The sequence below is a fragment of the Heloderma suspectum genome, chromosome 2 (assembly GCF_057233095.1).
Source record: "Heloderma suspectum isolate Gila_16-S chromosome 2, 16-S_ref, whole genome shotgun sequence".
Taxonomy (NCBI): domain Eukaryota; kingdom Metazoa; phylum Chordata; class Lepidosauria; order Squamata; family Helodermatidae; genus Heloderma; species Heloderma suspectum.
In genome coordinates this window covers 194,720,861-194,738,443 of record NC_139459.1, presented here as the reverse complement: position 1 = coordinate 194,738,443, position 17,583 = coordinate 194,720,861, and the positions used below count along the sequence as shown (strand labels likewise).

The following is a 17,583-nucleotide window of genomic DNA, read 5'->3' as shown; positions in this document are numbered from 1 at the left end:
GAGGGTTGTTTAACCCTCAAACAATCCCCACTGCCTGGGTTCACACAACACAATAAGCCATGGCAACCACCACCCAGGACTAGTATATTCAGTGGTGGCTGGCACATGCTACAGGCAGCCCCAAGGATTAATTAACCCACAGTGGCTGGTTGTGCTGCGCAAATTCCGTCGCAAATTTACTGGAAAATCCAGTGAACTACTGACAACCAGGAAAAACACTGAGAAAATCTACTTTTAAAACATCTGTGTGTCAACTTGCTGCAAGTTCTTAATCTAGGCAGATTGCCCTCTGCTACATTCCACAGTAGAAAGAAAGAAACCAAAAACAATGCAATTCACTCTGTGCATTTGGCTTCACTGCATTTCCTTTCCTACATACCTACTGTAAATGAGCATCTCTTCTGCCTTTCTATCATCCTCTGCTGAGAGGAAAGGAACACATTCAATGGGCATGCCACATGGTAACCTTGGGTAGTTCATTATACTCAGGTGGTTTCTGCCTTTGCCTTTTCAGGTAGCTAATTTTTTTGTGCCAATGTCACAAACACTTCCACCTTAAAGAAAAAAGACAACTAACACAACAGGGAGCACATGTATTTTGCACTTGGGTACACGTAACTGAGAATTACCTAAGTTAGAGCTGATTCCCAGTAGATCAATTCCTATATTTACATATGTTGAGTTGAGTAGTCAAACTGTGTGGATTCTGCCCATATGAAGCAGAATCTGTTGTCGCTTTGTTTGAGTGTAACAGCAAAGTCCCTACTGTATGGGGCCTATGCCATAGGCAAACCCACTGTTGGATCAGGATGACCGTTTCCCCATTGTCATGATTGTAAACTTTAAAAGTATTTCATAGGTCTACTCGAGTTTTTCACACTTGAGCATAGGAGTAAGATTATTATATAAAATGAGTTGAATGTCATCCACACACTCCACCACAGGCCAATCTACCCTGTGAAAAATAAGAGGAGAGCAAAGGAGGCAGGTAAAGACAACATCACAGCCTGCTCCAGCTGGACTATTCCCCCTCCTCCTGCCACCCAGAGCCAAGGGACACAAACTGACCCATGGGAAAGGTTCTCCTGAGTTGTTATGTTTTGATATTCTTAATGTAATTTTATTGCTGTATTTTTATTTTACTGGAAAGCTAGCTTGGAAGGATTTGTAGCCTTAAAAGATGGGATATAAATCAATGCAATTTATAATAAAACCAACCACAGTCTATCAACTGCAGTTTGGCATGTGCCAGTTCATTAAAAACAACATGTAAAATTATGTCATTTGGAAGCAACTAAAATCAAGTTAACCCTGGCCACCTAATTTCTGATCTATTTCTGATGCGTCTATTGTCAGAGAACAAATTATCCACCATTCTATAAGGCAAGATGTACTAGTAATCATAAACAGGGCAATCTTGTATCTGCTGCAATAACAAGTTTTAACTGCTGCTCGAAAGAGACTTTAATAGATTGCTCTAAGTAAATTGTTGCTTCACAAATTAACATACCCTTTTAATATGCTGAAGAGAGGGCCATCTGGTTTCACTGCAAGCTATAAGCTGAACATGGCAGTATTTTTCATCACAACAGCTGTCCTCTGCCCTACTGCATCTCTAAAAACAGGGGATGCATTTTCACTCTCCTCCCCATTAACACATCTACACTGTCAAAAAGCTGAAACAGCAGCAGAAGACATTTTCTGCACAATCATCACTAGGCCTTGAACTATACAAGCTTCAGTTAAGGGGCATTATATCCTGCTTCAATTAATTCCCCCTTGTGGCATATAGCCTGCCCTTGTTATATTCTGAAAATTAAGTCTCCCCTAAAAGGAGCATCTTTTGTTAATTTAACATCCTTATTTCTTAAATGTGTCTATTTACCAGAGAAGGAAAGAGTCTAGGGTGGTCTTATTTATGAAGGCACACTCAGCAGTTTCCTGGCAGAGGTGTGTACATGTAGAGAATCCATAACAAAAAGAGGACAAGGATTACTAGAGTTGCTTAAATTTGCTTGATAGTAAATTCTGTAAAGAAATTTAGCAGGAAGAGATTTTCTGCAGTGATGTTTTGTTACAAGTGTGAACATCTAAAAGAGGAGTGGGCAATTTGTGGCCCTCCAAATGTTTCGGCCTATAACTTCCACTATCCCTCATCACTGGCTATGCTGATTAGGGCTGATGGGAGTTGTAGGCCAAAACATCTGGAAGGCCACAAGTTGCCTACCCCTGGTCTAAAAGCGTAAGATACTATGGGCCCTCGGGTAAGACAAGCGTTCGTGGGTTTTTCTTTTTCCAACCCTTTGGTGTTTCAGCATGCAACACCTGCTGGTGGTATTAATAAACTGTTAAACAATTCTGAAATGCAGGTCCGAGTTCCTATCCAGTAAAGTTATTGTACTTCTCTTTTGTTTCCACCTTGAATTGTAGCAAGAAAATAGCACCTCACCCCCATTTCTGCAAGACGATACACATTATTATAATTACACAAGTATCATCAGGGCAAACTAGGCAAACAAAATCGAAAATGCAAGTTTTAAGCATTCCCTGCAAAAATCAAACTAAGGATCAAATGACCTGGAACTATAACCTGCAACACCACTATTGCAAACTGAACTACTGGGACCGCTCAGATGAATCTCTTATCCCTGGGCTTTCAGTGACATGTTAATCTCTCTCTTCTAACCCGTTTTCTAAAAGTTAACTAACTGAAATGGCTCTGGACTGGCCCTAGCAGTTCCAATAAATGCAATCCTCAGCTCAATTATACAATCCTGACAAACATGTTTTAGTGTTTTAGGAAAGTAATGAAACACGCAGTGTCAAAGATAAATAACACACTTTAGACTCAAAGTAACACCTTATATAAGTTCACCGCTCTAAACACCCAAAGCATTATTGGAATCATATTTTTCTTTACTGTCTTGTACAAACTCCCCCTCTAGGAATCAAAAAAGACAGAAAGTATAATTATAACTTCCCCGCATATTTCACTTATTTCTTGGAAACGTGCAAACTTAACTTCTTAATAATAAAGGACAGTATCCAACTATGTCATTCCATTAGCACAAATGACATTGCGTCAGCAGAAACTAGGTTCTGAACTCTGCACAAGAGAAGAATCCAACTAAAGTTACATTTGTGCAAGCGCAGTTATACAAGCGCAGTGTATGATGCTTGTGTAACCTGCTGTGCAACTGGATGTGCAAACGTAATGGGCAACCACTTGTGCAATGGAAAGATTTCGCAGAGCTCTGCTAGGGCTATTTGAGTTTGAGGAATGACACTGGTGTATACTGCCCAGTGAAATGAAAGCCAGTGTGGTGTAGTGGTTAGAGTGCTGGACTGGGACAGTGAAGACCCGGGTTCAAGTCCCAACTCAACTAGGAAGCTCACTGGGTGACTTTGGGCCAGTCACTGACGGTTAGCCTAACTGACCTCACAGCCTAACCTAGCCTGTGAAGATAAAATGGAGAGGAGGACGACCATGTAAGCCACCCTGGGTATCTCGCAAGTGGAAAAAAGGGAGGGATATAAATGTAATAATAATTAAAATAAATAATAAAAACAAATACCATTTTCATGTAACCTGTGGTATGTAGCTCACCTGTGCTTCCTAGATCAGATTCTGATCTTCATACATCTAGGTATGTGTACCTGATTAGTTCTTGTGCTCTGTATGAGGCACACTGTGGTCTATAAGGTATTGATCAAATCAGGAGTGGGAAACCCTTTTTCTTCTGAGGGCTGTATTCCCTTGGGGGTTAATTTGTCAGCAGCTGCATGAAGGAAATCAGTATATACACAGAAATTATCCATTTTTTTACTTTTATAACTATGTTATGAAATATTAACTTGTCCAAGGCTGCCCAGTGAGCTTTATGGTTGAGCTAGGATTTGAACACAGTCTGTCTGAACCTTGTACAACACTCTCTCTATTATATCACACTCTAAAAGAACAATGGAACTGCGTTTATTTTGAACTGTACATGCTTCTCAACCATGGGGGGCCAGGAAAACCCACAAAATGACATATTTTCAGATACATGCAGTCACATAGCAGATACCATTATTATGAAAGAAGAAGGGAAGCCACCATTTCACTGAAGACTACTGGAAAGCAACAGCAACATTTATTCCTGGCAAGCAGATGACAATGGCTAATTGTGCTAGCATCAGCTAGTGAATACTAAATCAGGCAGCGTGGCAGCCACGAAATAGAACACATACAATGTGTTGGCATTTGACATTTTGAAATGGAAAAAACAGGCACATGCATATTGCAGAAGCACACTAACAGTATGTCTCTTCTCTGTCTCTATTAGTGGTTAGAGTCAGACTAGGGCTTGGGAAACCCAGGTTTAAATCCCTACTGGATAAGCCAGTCACCATCTCCTGGCCTAACCTATCTTACTAGGCTGTTGAAAGGATAACAGGGAAGTGTACTCTATGCTGATATGCTGGAGGAAGGGTGGGGTGAAAATGTAGTAAATAAACAAAATTACAATTTGTTCTACTATCTGTAATGTATTTAATCTCCCTATCACATTTGAACACATCTCCCACTTCCTGGAGCACAGACAGTACCTACAAATGAGAAACTAAGATTCCAAAAGATAAGGCCGAGATCCTAAACACAAGTCCATTATGTGAAATTTTAGGATTTAAAAAGCTATGTTGTTTGACCTGAAGCATGAGATTCCCAGAAACTTTTCGAGCTGCATCTGCACCCCTCTACATGTGGTACATTGTGACCTAGACAATGACTTGGTTCACACAATCAACGCAACCCACCATGGCTTATTTAAGCCACAACATGTTTTGTCACATGCCGGTGGCCATTTTGAATATTAAGCCCCCAGTGGGGGATTTCCATGGTTTTTCATGTTGTCCATACCTGGGAGGCAGGAGCTGTTTGAGGGTTAAACAACCCCTGCTGCCCAAGTTCAGATGACACGACAAACCATAGCAACCTCCTATCGGACACACAGTGATCGTGCAAACTGACTCAATAAGTGTTGGCAGATATATAGATGGTCCTCCATGGCAACAGAGAACTATGCCCAATGGCTTCCTGATCCTTTAAAACTCAATTACCGGCCAAATGAAGGCCTTTGATTTAACTGACATGTTTGGCATTCCTGAACACTGAGACATCAGCATGGAATTTGATATGCATGTTCAGGACACAAATGTATATTTCAAGTGTAAGTACCAGGGCAACCCCCACACCTCTTTTTAAAAAGCAAAAATTATAACGTAAAACTGAATCTGCTCTGAAGACTGAGATACTGGAATGCAACTTTATGTGCATGTTTAGGACACAATTCTCCATTTAAAATTTTAACCCTAGTTCATCTCTAATACACTTTGCCAATAAAATTATTTACTATGAACCAAGGCCTCTCAAAAATGATTTAATAGTTCTACAAAAAACAAGTGCACTTGATAGAACTCAAATCCCATACTTAACAAAATGCTTATGTCATCCTAAGTAAGTCAAACACTTTGACAGGAAGCTACCAGAGGTCTATGTCAAAACAGAGTCATGTTGAGCTTTGGCTAATACAGATTAGGATCAAACTGCTCATTATAATACTTCCAGTAACTTGTTCGGAAAGTTGTGGGTGATCAACTTCACTGATCAAACACTGCATGGCAATTATTTTTTGTCAGGATCTATCACAACCCAAGTGAAAAGGCTGCGTTCATATTTGTTTTATAGGGGGAAAGGAAGGGAGGCCCTTGATGAAATCCAGAACTCCCAACCTGACTTCCCCCCAATTTTAACCAAAATCATGTCTCTCCTGTAGGCTTTTAAAAACAGTAGTTAAGAAGGTCACAACAAGAGGGAAGGGAAGCCAGGTCACCTCTGGCATCCCTGCAACTTGAGCTCTGGTTGGGTTCCCTTGAACCCTGACTTGAATTAGGGTTGAGGAAACAGGATGCGGAGTAGAATTAGCACTGTATTAAAAAGCCACCCAAAAGAGATAATTTAAAGTGGTAGAAAATTGTTGTTGTTGTTGTTATTATTTAGATTTTAAAATCGCCATTCTCTTTAAAAAGACCCAAGTCAACTTAAAACAAAATTATTAAAACCTACAAAATACCTAAAAACAATTTCAATTAAAATACCAAACCATAATAAAACAACTAAAACATCATTACAGACCATAATCAAAACCACTGATGCATAAAAGCCCCCCATATGCCTTCAAATGCCTGGGAGCACAGGAAATTCTTGACCTAGTGCCAAAAAGATGACCATATTGTTATTAGGTGGGCCTCACTCAGTAGTCTCAGTCAGGGGATCACCCTTGGTGCTGTCCTCAGAACCTCCCTCGGAAGAGGCGCTCTGAGGAGGGTCCCATATGTTTATTGCAGCATACAAGTAGGTTAACAGAAAATGTTTTAAAATATATTTTCTAACTGATTGGTGATACTGTAAGTACCAAAAAGAAGACTAAACATATTTTATTTGTTGGTTTTTGTTTATTTGATTTGTAGCCTACCTTTCTACCAAAAATGGCACTAAAATGGCTTACAGGCACAATTAAAATTGATTAAAACATTACATTAGAATACAATAAAAACATAACAGAATAAAAAAAAATCAGTACCCAACCCAACAGACCCACTTATGGGCCAAAGGCCTTCTTAAATAAAGTGGACTTTGCCTGCTAGTGAAAGGACAGCAGAGAGGGAGCGAACCTAGCCTCCCTTGGGAGGGAGTTCCACAGCCTGGGAGCAGCCACCGAAAAAACCCTCTCTCAGGTTGCCACCAAATGCGCCTCTGAACCAGTGATGTGAGTTTTCTAGAAACTGAAACTGAAAACGTTCTAGTGTCCTAAATTATTTGGTATTTGATTTAGCACTTTTATTTATATTTAGTAAATAAAACCAGAAAGATTTGTCAATTGTACATGCTGTGCTTATTTATATACCTCAAATGTTTTTCCATGAGCCCACAGCAGTTGACCTGAAATTTGGGGGGGGGGGGGGAGAAAGCACTCTCAGTGCAGTTAAAGTGTTAACATTTTTAAATATCCAAAGCTTTACTTGGACACTGTTTTTATTAGAAACGTTGGGCATATTTTGAGGCAGGACAACTTGGTAATACTCACTTCCTTACACTGTTTACATTTAAAGAAAAGAATCCAGGCACTGAAAACTGTTAATATACTAATTTTAGTAAAAGAACTGTGCATGATATGCAACTGTTGTCCTTTAATGTATTCCAGAATGATTTTCAACAAGGCCTGGGAATGGAAAATTTCCTGTGAAAAAAAATAGTACTAGAAAAATTTCCATTACAGAAAATTTTCCACTCCACATTACTGCAAAACACACAGAGCACTCCCTGCCTCATTTCTTTTGAGAAGCTACGGAGGCTGGAAGTCTTTGTAGCAAAACCTGTTCAGTTTTTGAGAAAATACTTTCTGCTTTGGGTTTATTTTGAAACAGTCGTGATGCCTAACCAGAAAACTGGTGTGTGGCATCACTATAATGAAACCACCGAAGGAAGGAAGATAATTGGCCAATGTAAATACTGTGGCCAGACATATGCAAATAATGCGACAAGAATGAAAAGACATTTGACAATATGCAAAAAGTGTCCAGAAAGAGTACAGTCTTCATATAAGAAGCTACTGCAATTAAGTGCTGGAACAACATCTGGGAAAAGTCTACTTCAGGAATTAATCGTAAGTAAACCAACTAATATGCTTAACAACTCTACAGACTAGTATCTCTAGCACATGATAGTTATATAACTATGAAGCAGTTTATAGTTTAAAAGGTCATTATCTAACTCTGGATTAGCATAGGCAAAAATGCTTTTCCCCCTTTTGTTGCAGGAATTTGGGAACTCAAGTGAAACAGCAAATTTGCCAAGCACTGAAAGAGTTGCACTGCCAGCTCTGGGGAAAGGAGAAGCAGGGCCCTCCTTTTCAAGATCAGTGCTGCAAGATATACAATCCACGAGTAGCTGTTCAAGGCAATCAAGTTTTTTAGCAAAATTTGTGGACAAAATGTCAAAAGAAGATCAAGAAAGAGCAGACGAGACATTAGCTCGAGCTATATTTGCAAGTGGTATACCTCTTTCCATAACTGAAAATCAATACTGGAAGGAGCATTACAAACTCATTCGCCCATCTTATAAATTACCTTCACGTTATCGCTTATCACATTCTCTTTTAGACAGAGAGTATGACAGAGTTCAAACAATGGTTGTTCAAAGGATTAGTCAAGCAGAATCACTGACACTGATGTCAAATGGGTGGACTAATATACAAGGGAATTCTTTACTGAGCATTATGTTTGCAACACCTGAACCAATATTCCTCAAAGCAATTCCTACCAAATCTTATGATCATACTGGTGAAAATATAGCAAACTTACTGATTGAAGAGATTGAAAGTGCAGGTCCACCAAGGGTACAAGCCCTGGTGACTGACAATACAAGTAACATGAAAACTGCCTGGCAAATATTAAAGGCAAAATATCCTCATTTAATAGTATTTGGCTGTCTTGCTTGTGGGTTGAATCTTCTGGCAAAGGACATAGTAAGTGTGAGTACAATGAAAACTATAATGGCAAACTGCAAAGCAATTGTGAAGATATTCAAAAATCACCATGCTGCTAATCAGATACTGAAGAGATTACAGAAAGAGAAACAGGGGAGGGAAACTGCACTTTTATTGCCATCAGAAACTAGATGGAACTCAGCTACAAAGTGTTTAGAGAGTTTGCTGCATACAAAGAACTGTTTACAGTGTGCTTCAACAGAAGACGCAATCTCTCAGATTATTCCTGTGAACATTCGTAATCAAATTGACAACAATGTATTTTGGGTTCAAGTTCAAGGAGCATTCAATTTGCTACTACCAATTTCAGAGGCTATCCAGAAACTTGAAGGAGATACAACAACCCTTGCAAATATTCCAGAGATGTTCAGAACACTGAATGAAAATCTAACTGAGCTTTTCCCTTCTTCACCTCTATCCAAAGAAGAAGTAGCAGTAGTAAAGCAAGCATTTAGTAAGAGATCTGAGTTTTGCTTTCATCCAGTTCATCTGGCAGCAAATCTACTGGATCCTAGACAATGTGGACAACATTTAGCAGAATATGAATTATCCACTGCACTTGATACAATTATGGAACTAGCCAAGAACATCCCTAACATTGATGAAATATCTGTGATGACAGACATTGCTGAATATCGTGCAAAAGAAAAGCTTTGGAGCCAAGACATCATTTGGCGGGCATCAAACAACGTCTCCCCTCTCACGTGGTGGAAGGGATATTGCAACACCCGACAATTGTCCAGGATTGCCATAAGGATCCTAAGCATTCCACCCACAGCCACTTCCTGTGAACAGAACTGGAAGGCTTTCAACTCAATCAAGGCAAAGAAGAGGAACAGACTAACAACTGAACGTACCGCTAAGCTTGTTTCTGTTTCTCAAAATCTCTCATTACTTCAGGAGAATCAGTCACAGGCACAGCTAGTGAAAAGAATGAAGCATGATCAACTGCTACTAGACTCGTTGCAGGAAGAATCATTGTTTAGTGAAACAGAATGTGGCTCAAGCAGTTCTGAATCAGGTTCACCTCTGTCTGGACTAGAACTCGCAAGCAGTGTAGGCACTTCAATAGACAGTGAATCTGAAGATGCCACTCAGTGAAAGTTAAACTTTGCTGAAGTAAATTGGACAGCCATCTGTCATGGATGTTTTGACTTAGATTCCTGCATCGAACAGGGGGTTGGACTCTATGGTCTTGTAGGTCCCTTCCAACCCTACCATTCTATGATTCTATGAAATTGGTGGGCAACAGTGACATGACATGCACAGTTCTTTGGACATGCTAAAATCAGTGTGTTAACAGTTCTCAGTGCATTTCCCTCACTCCCTTAAAGATTCAACAAGGTTAGGGAAATGTATTCCATGAGCTCTTAATGTCTTCAAATATTGACAAGTATTCTAATCAAAATACTGTACAAGTAAAGCTGATTGATTTTTTAATATAAATACTCTTTACTGATATTTTCTTTCCTAATCTAATATTTCAGTTCAACTACTCTGGGTATTGGAAAGAATTCTTGAGATGTTTATACAGTACGTAAAACTAACATGGTATACTTTTAAAGTTTTGTTTACTAAATATAAAGCCAAATAAACATGCTAAATCAGGAAAAGTTCAGATTCAAAGTTTCAAGAAAACCCAGATCACTGAATTAAAGTTGAAATGTGTCTTCAATTTTTCTTACAATTTCTTCCATTCTTATCCCATAACCCAAGTCAGGTAATGTACGCAAAATAAAGGACTAATAAGGGTACTAACCATTATCATCATTTAAGTTTGAGGACACTTGTTCTTTTTTATTGCTTTAGGTCAGGTTCAAAGGAACTTTATCACAATGTATTGGAACAAACAATGGGATCTAAAATACTTTAAAGCTTTCGGTGTTTTTTATTTTTAAAGTTAAGTTAAAGCATTACTGAAAGGGAGGCACCAGTAATAAAAAGTATGAAAGCTAAATTTAAGAAGTCATTAAGACCAAGATGCTAATGAGTGTACCAAAATCCAAATGGAACAGTAACATCTATAAAAGTCTATCATGAGGGCTTTATACACAAGAAATGCCTAGTGTATTATTGCTGACAAGCTCCAATACCTACACCAGCAGTAACTCTTACAGTGTAATCATGTACATGTCTACTCAGAAGTAAAATCCCAAGGAGTTCAGTGAAATTTACCCAGGTAAGTGTATATAGGATTGCAGCCTTAGTCACAGGTATTTTGCTAATATTCCAGCTGGGTCTCTCCCCACTCCCCCCATTAATTAGACCACTGTCTCATCATGAAAACAAGACTTTAAAACCGCCAGTACTAAAAGAACTGAAGGTAGCTCGAACAATGGGCTTTGTGAAAGGCCAACACATTCCTAATAAGAAAGCAGAAGAGATAAGGAGAAGAGAAAAAACAGGCTATTGTATGTATGCAAGTGGATTTCCAAATGTTTAAAGTTATCTTCACTCTAGATAAATCTACACCAACATAAACCTATTCAGTGAGTCATCAAAAGTCATTCAGCTCAAAACAAGGTCTTAGCTCTCCCATGTAAGTGAAATCACTGTTTTCTTAACTGAAGGTGAAGAAAAAAAGTATCAGTCAAGGAGAGGTCAATGAAGTCCAGAGGATTAATTTAAACTGAGGTACAGGGAAATAAGGTGACTGCAATGAGATTGGTGCCTGGCTACCTATGGCATTACTGCCTCAATTCTATCTTGTTATTCATTACTTAACACCGTTCAAAATGTTCAGCCTGTGAGTGCCCTTGCTTATGTAGCCAAAACAGCACCACCCAGACACAAGAGGCATCCAGGTGGTAGCTTGGGGAAACCCCAAGGATTGCAGGGAAAAATATTTACGGAAAAAAACTTAAATGTGATTCCACACTGATTTCTCCCATTAACTGTAATGGGAGTTTTCCTATTATGGGAAAAACGGCATCAATCACAACAGCTGAACTCCCATTCCTCCCAAGCCAAGGCTATGATCCAGAGTTCCGTGTACACATTGCTGCCACTGGCAGCTATGGATGATTCAGCCCCACTTCCATCAACCAAAGCCAACAACTGGACATCCCCCTCTTGTATGCACAGTACTGCATTATAGCCAGAGAAATGAGCACCACAAGAACACCACCCTTTCAGTCAGGGTTCTGCTGCTTCTTAATGATATCTGAAACAACTTCAGACAAACAACTGTGCATACAAGAGGGGGATGTCCAGTTGTTGGCTTTGGTTGATGGAAGTGGAGCTGAATCATCCATAGCTGCCAGTGGCAGCAATGTGTACACGGAACTCTAGATCATAGCCTTGGCTTGGCAGGAATGGGCAGCAAAGGGGTTTAGACTTCAACTAGCAGAGAATTGCCTCACTTTTCCTCCCAGTAAGTATACATGGTCTTATATTTTAGAGCAAGATAGTTGAGATATGAACATTTCCCCCTTTACAGATGCCAGTACAATGATAGATGGTTTTGTGGCTTGAGGCTCCCAAGTATCTCCTGAATTACACTACCATGTCAGAGTTCCACTATGAACTTGCCACTCTATTTTTGCTTAATCCTGAAATATTGAACTCAAGGCAATCCAGCTTGCAAGAACATGAGGTGATATTACACACAATAAAAGTCGCATGGGATTATCCATACATGTTGTTGTTGTTCAGTCGTTCAGTCGTGTCCGACTCTTCGTGACCCCATGGACCATAGCACGCCAGGCCAATGTAACATTATCCCAATGAGACACATATGCTGACATCCATTCCCTTTTAAAACCACTTTCATGGCACCACAGTGTTAAGAATTGATAGGGATGTATACAGATGTTTCCTTCAGAAAAATATGTAACTACCAGCTTCGCTTTCATCTACGCTTTAATGCAAGGGAAGGCAACTGAAATCAGGAGGTGGGCTGGACAACTCCCCACCCAGCCCTCTGCTGGGAACTGGCTGTGCTGCGTGCTGAGCTCCTCCCATCGGAGACGGCACATGGGCAGCAAAGCCACTCTGCCTGCCCCATGCCTTCTTCAATTGTGGTGAGGCTGCAGGGGAGGTGAAGCTGTTCAGCCTGGCTTGGCTTGTCCTTCACCTTCCCCATGAAGAAAAGGTGAAAGATGAGTGAAGCCCACTCATCTGGCACTTGCGGGAGCTCCTGCAACTGCCGGCTGAGTGCACAGCCAACACTCCCTCATGGAAATCCCGTTATCTCTGATCAGAGATTATTCCTCTCCCCTATCTCTTCCCAAAGCTCTAGGTAGCCATCAGGCCAGGGGGCCAGGCTTGGAAAGGGGGCAAGACCCATAGAGGGGATGCCCAAGCTTCAGCAAACAGAATGGGCAACCTCTGCAGAGTGGATTCGGCCCACGGGCCAGAGATTGCCCACCCATACTCTAATGGTTCTTTTTTTATGGCAATTTGAAATACTAGAGACAACTTTAGGAAATTCAAGGGGGTCTTAAAAGTGCGGTGTTGACAGCAGTAGTTTCAAGATGAAAAAGTTTTGCCAAGAAAGAAATCAGACCTGGAAAGTCTGAAAGTTAGCTGAAAATCTGGGAAAAGTCAATCCTACTGACAGAGGTTGGGTTTGGTGCACTGCCATCACATTTGTTCAGTTTTGCTGGCTAACATATTTTAAATATAGGTCACAGACAAATCCTGCAGACATTTCAGTACTGCAGGGAATGAGGAAAAGGCAATCCCAACTGCAGAATCCACCAAACAGCAGAGCCTATACCTCAGGGTGAACAACAAAGCTGCACCTGACTTAGTGGATCAGGATTGCCCCTGAGGTTCTAACCTAGTGGTTCTGCCAAAAAAAAAGCTGTTCTAGACACCACAGCCAGCCACATGCACAGCTGCTGAAGACTTTTAAAAAAAACCCACCCCATCCATTCACCCCATACGCACACATTTTTTTAAAGGGAGGGAATGGCGACATCAATGCTCTCCCAAACCATCTCAGGTGAGGTGGCAATCCAGTTAGTGTTTCCCTTCTTCTTTGAAATGAGGTGCTAACATAGCAGAACTATGGCTACTATGGTGGGCACTGTGCAGTATGAGCACAACTTTCAATTCAATCTGAAAACACATTTTAATCCTATTAGAAATAGTCCGACGTAGTTCTCCTATGAAAATAATTTATTCCTTCATTTCTACACCCAAAACATGTTCCCTTAAAGCACAGTTATCCACCTTTCAGAAAGAAAAGCCTTAAGGTACACTCTGAAGCAAGGTACATTGTAAATTCAAAACTGAGAGCAGTTCCATGGCCACATTTAACTTTGTCCCAAAGCCAGTAGCACTGTGCTCACTTTTGGAGATCAAAATGTCAACCGGCTCTACAAGAAACTAACGTAAGCTCAAAGTAGCTAACTCAAGCACAGACATGTAATTTCCAATGTGGCAAATATTTTACACACTTCAGCAAGTTGTCATATCAAGGCCTGAACAAAAGAAAGCTTCTAAAGCAAACAAGAAGACACTCACAACAAAGCCATGACCCTCTAAATAGTATAGGTTTCCTCTAGATATAGAAAGAATAGCATCCTTTAAATGTAAGACTTTACATTTAAATTACTGTCCCTATTAACAAGTAGAAATATTGCACTTTAGCCTACATGCCTCATTCTCATCATACAGAATTCTTCAGACTACCTTTGAAAATCAGATATGATCCTCAAGAATCAAGAATTCCTCGTATCTAAAATGTAGCTTGATGGCTGGGATGGGGGTGCCTTCTGGGTTGCTTCAAAACTCTCTTTTGCTCAGGCTTCCATGTAATAACCTGCAAGTCCTAACATGAAGGATCACTGGCACATCCGAAAAGCAGGTTGTTTGCTTTAGCCAAATTTTTTTGTACGTTTGTTAATATGCTGGTTAGCAAAATTATGCAAGATGCCCTAGGCATTCAGCTGCAATACACATTGGTTTGTGTTTGTGTTAAAACACAACTGTGTGTGGAATTAAGTCTCAATGTATTGATTAGCAAGCCTTTTTTCTAACAGTATTCCAATCTCTACCGAATGTACAGTGCGTTCTGCAAGGGATCCTATCCAACAAAGGTGCTGATGAAAATTAAAGGATCAACTGAGAAGACCTTTGAGGGGGAAAATGGGGCAAAACAAATCACTGGGTTAGAGTAAAAAATCTACCTACATAAGTGGAAGGAACTTAAACCAGGGGATTTTTGCATCCATCTGGACCCCCACCCCCCCAGCTCTGAGGAGTTCCCAGAACGTCTGGAGCAATTTGTTTGTTTTTAAGCGGGGAGAATGACTATAGATGGGGAATGAAATGGTGACATCTCTCTCCATGTGCAAGAAAAAGAGCTTCCCGCTTACACAGCAGAATCTTTGGATTCAAACCAAAATTAACACATTTTGCAAAATTAACTTTTCCCTTGAGTTGGCTGCTTCTTTAGCACTCAGTGCTGGCTTAAGTGTCAAACTGAGTGCCCTGAAGGAGGAACATACTAAACACGGCATATTCGTTTGGTACATTTAAACTCAGCAGCAGAAACCTGGGCGTATCTAATCTTTGCTAACATGCAAAAGTGTGCAATTGTTTCTATGTGGTTGCCTGTATTTTTTCTTTCCATTTCTCATGAAAAGCTAGGAAAAAGAATTTGGGGCTATGCCAGTTTCTCACTAGGAAAATGTTTCCCAAAAAATTGCCTGGGGACTATGCCTGCTTTCTTTCCCTCCAAGCAGGGCTCTGGGAGCCTGTGCTCTCCCCCAACAGGGATTATCAGGGACCTGTGAAGGCAGTCAGTGGTGATAGCAAGCCCTTTTCATTTGCTTATTTAACAAGGACAAACATTTAAACAGAGGTGAAGGCTTCCAAACTGCAGTTCAAACGCCAACGGTTTTATTAAGAGTCAGGAGGAGAGAGGTACTCTTTGGGGGTCTGGGTGTGTGTGTGGGGAAAAGGCTAAATGAAGGAAAGCCAAATAGAACTGTTAATCTATGGCTGTAGACAAAACCTCTCTTGGGTATTTGATCAGATGAGATCTTTAATATTACCCAAGTGCCCCCCCCAAACAGCAGCAGCCCCAGACTGAGTATACATGCAGTCCCACCCTGACGTCCAGCAATAAAGCAGCGTGAATGTTATTTTTATATTTAAATTGTATTTTATTTATTTTAAAAATAATTAATCCCAAATCTTTAAAAAAAACGTGGTTTAAACTGACATCTGAATGCAATGCAAAAATATTAATGTCATTACAAGCTGATCCTCTCTTCTTTTTAGCATTATACTTGTGGCATTTAATACAGCGCCTTGTAAGAAGAAGTCAAACTCACTTTTTGGAAAATCTGAAGAAAGGGGGTGGGAATCCATAATACAAAATCTTTCAGAATATCTCTGAACTCTGAAATGCTAACTTCATTTTTTTTTCATTTGTCCCCCTATGTTACATTTTGCACACTACTCCAAAGGGTCCCCTAACTCTTAGCAGCAACTTGATGGTCGGGCGGGGGGTGGGAGAAGGAGAGGGGATGAGAATATTTTGTTGCACAAGCAGAATTCCATATGTGGTTCTTTAGATCCCAGCCAGAGTCTCTTACAACTGAATCCATGACTCTTCTATCAAACACAAACACAGTTAAAGCCTGGTTTTCCATGTAAAATAATGAATTCAGGTGAAAAAAGGCAACATGCACCATTATAAATATATATATATATTTAGGCCACATAACGGGTTGGATCCAACACTCGCACAACAGGACTTCCCCGCACTCTCCTCCCCCTTGCAGCTCCGTGTGTGCCACAAATTAGCTCCAGAGGGCACCCCAATCCTCCAGAAAAGCTTTGGGTCATGCACAGGGGGCTGAAGTTGGCAAAGGGACATCCATTCCACCAGCGGTTCCCTTCTACTGATAGAACACCACCATTGGATACAACCCACTGACTTACTATTGTGCAAGATATTTAGGACTAGTATGGATAGTCCAAACAACATGGATATTTGCTTCTCTGATACGCCATGAAACTACCGTTCCTTGCTTCTGGAAAGTTCTGGGCCCGTAAATATTCAAGTAAGTGATTTTGCTTAATGTCCTTACATATGTATCGAGTGCAACAAATAGAAAAGCTTACTTTCACAACTGCTTCCCTAAGCAGGTATACAGTACATTCTTTGAGTTAAAAGACCAGTGGGCTACATGGCAAGATATGGATTATGCTCCTGCATAGTACAGAAGATCTATTTAGTTACATACATGTTTTGTTATAGCAACCAAACTGTATGCAAGCTTGCTTGGAGAATATATGAATTGTAAAGTTGAAAAATTGATTTAAATCACCTGGAGTGATATCAAGTAACCCTGTAATAAAGTAAGTTGAATCATCCAGTACAGAGATAAGCACAGTTAAGTCCCACTGATTCTAATCAAACTGAAGTGTGTCTAACTGTGCAAAGGACTGAGCCTCTCAAGTCTCCCTTGATATGTGAAATGAGTTCACTAGCCTTGCAGATGAATACAAAAATGTCCACAAAACCGCCCACAAAAACATCTTTGCAGTCCACTCGCCTACATTTCTCTGTATCTCACAGTGAGGCTTGAACAATTGGGTCACCAAACTATTGTTGCTCTGGGCTATTTGGAGGACTGTAAAGTATAATGCAGGACATTTTTGGAGCTCAAAGAAAATATCTGAGACCTTGCAAAGTAAAAGAAATCCATAACCCCTGAGGTCTTAAGGAAGATCACATCCCCTTGCCAGACCAGTGCCTTTTCCCACTTTCCCATCCCTCAGCCACTCATCCTCTACACAAACCTCTCCCCTTTTAAGTTTATTTAAAACAACAGGACACTGCTACAACAACTTTCATCTAAGAGATATGAGTATTTAATTACTATAATTTAAGCCAGCCATGACCCTTTCTTTCTTTCTTTCTTTCTTTCTTTCTTTCTTTCACATGATGTATCTGCCCATGTAAATACATCACCAGAGGCTGTCAGGATTTCTTGTGGGGAAAAAGAACAATGCTGCTGAAACAGCCTCTGGA

General features: G+C 40.3%; 2 protein-coding genes across 4 annotated transcripts in view; one reads left to right on the top strand and one right to left on the bottom strand.

Annotated features, from left to right (window-relative positions):
- DIP2B (DIP2 acetate--CoA ligase B (putative)) overlaps nucleotides 1-17,583 on the bottom strand; it is a 221,284-nt gene that overhangs the window by 153,611 nt on the left and 50,090 nt on the right. The window lies entirely within an intron of this gene.
- Nucleotides 7,610-10,332, top strand: LOC146353733 (zinc finger BED domain-containing protein 4-like). The gene is made up of 2 exons (XM_084837175.1): nucleotides 7,610-7,703; nucleotides 7,857-10,332. Exon 2 carries the CDS (start codon nucleotides 8,031-8,033, stop codon nucleotides 9,684-9,686), a length of 1,656 nt encoding a protein of 551 aa, XP_084693301.1. The 5' UTR covers nucleotides 7,610-7,703; nucleotides 7,857-8,030; the 3' UTR covers nucleotides 9,687-10,332.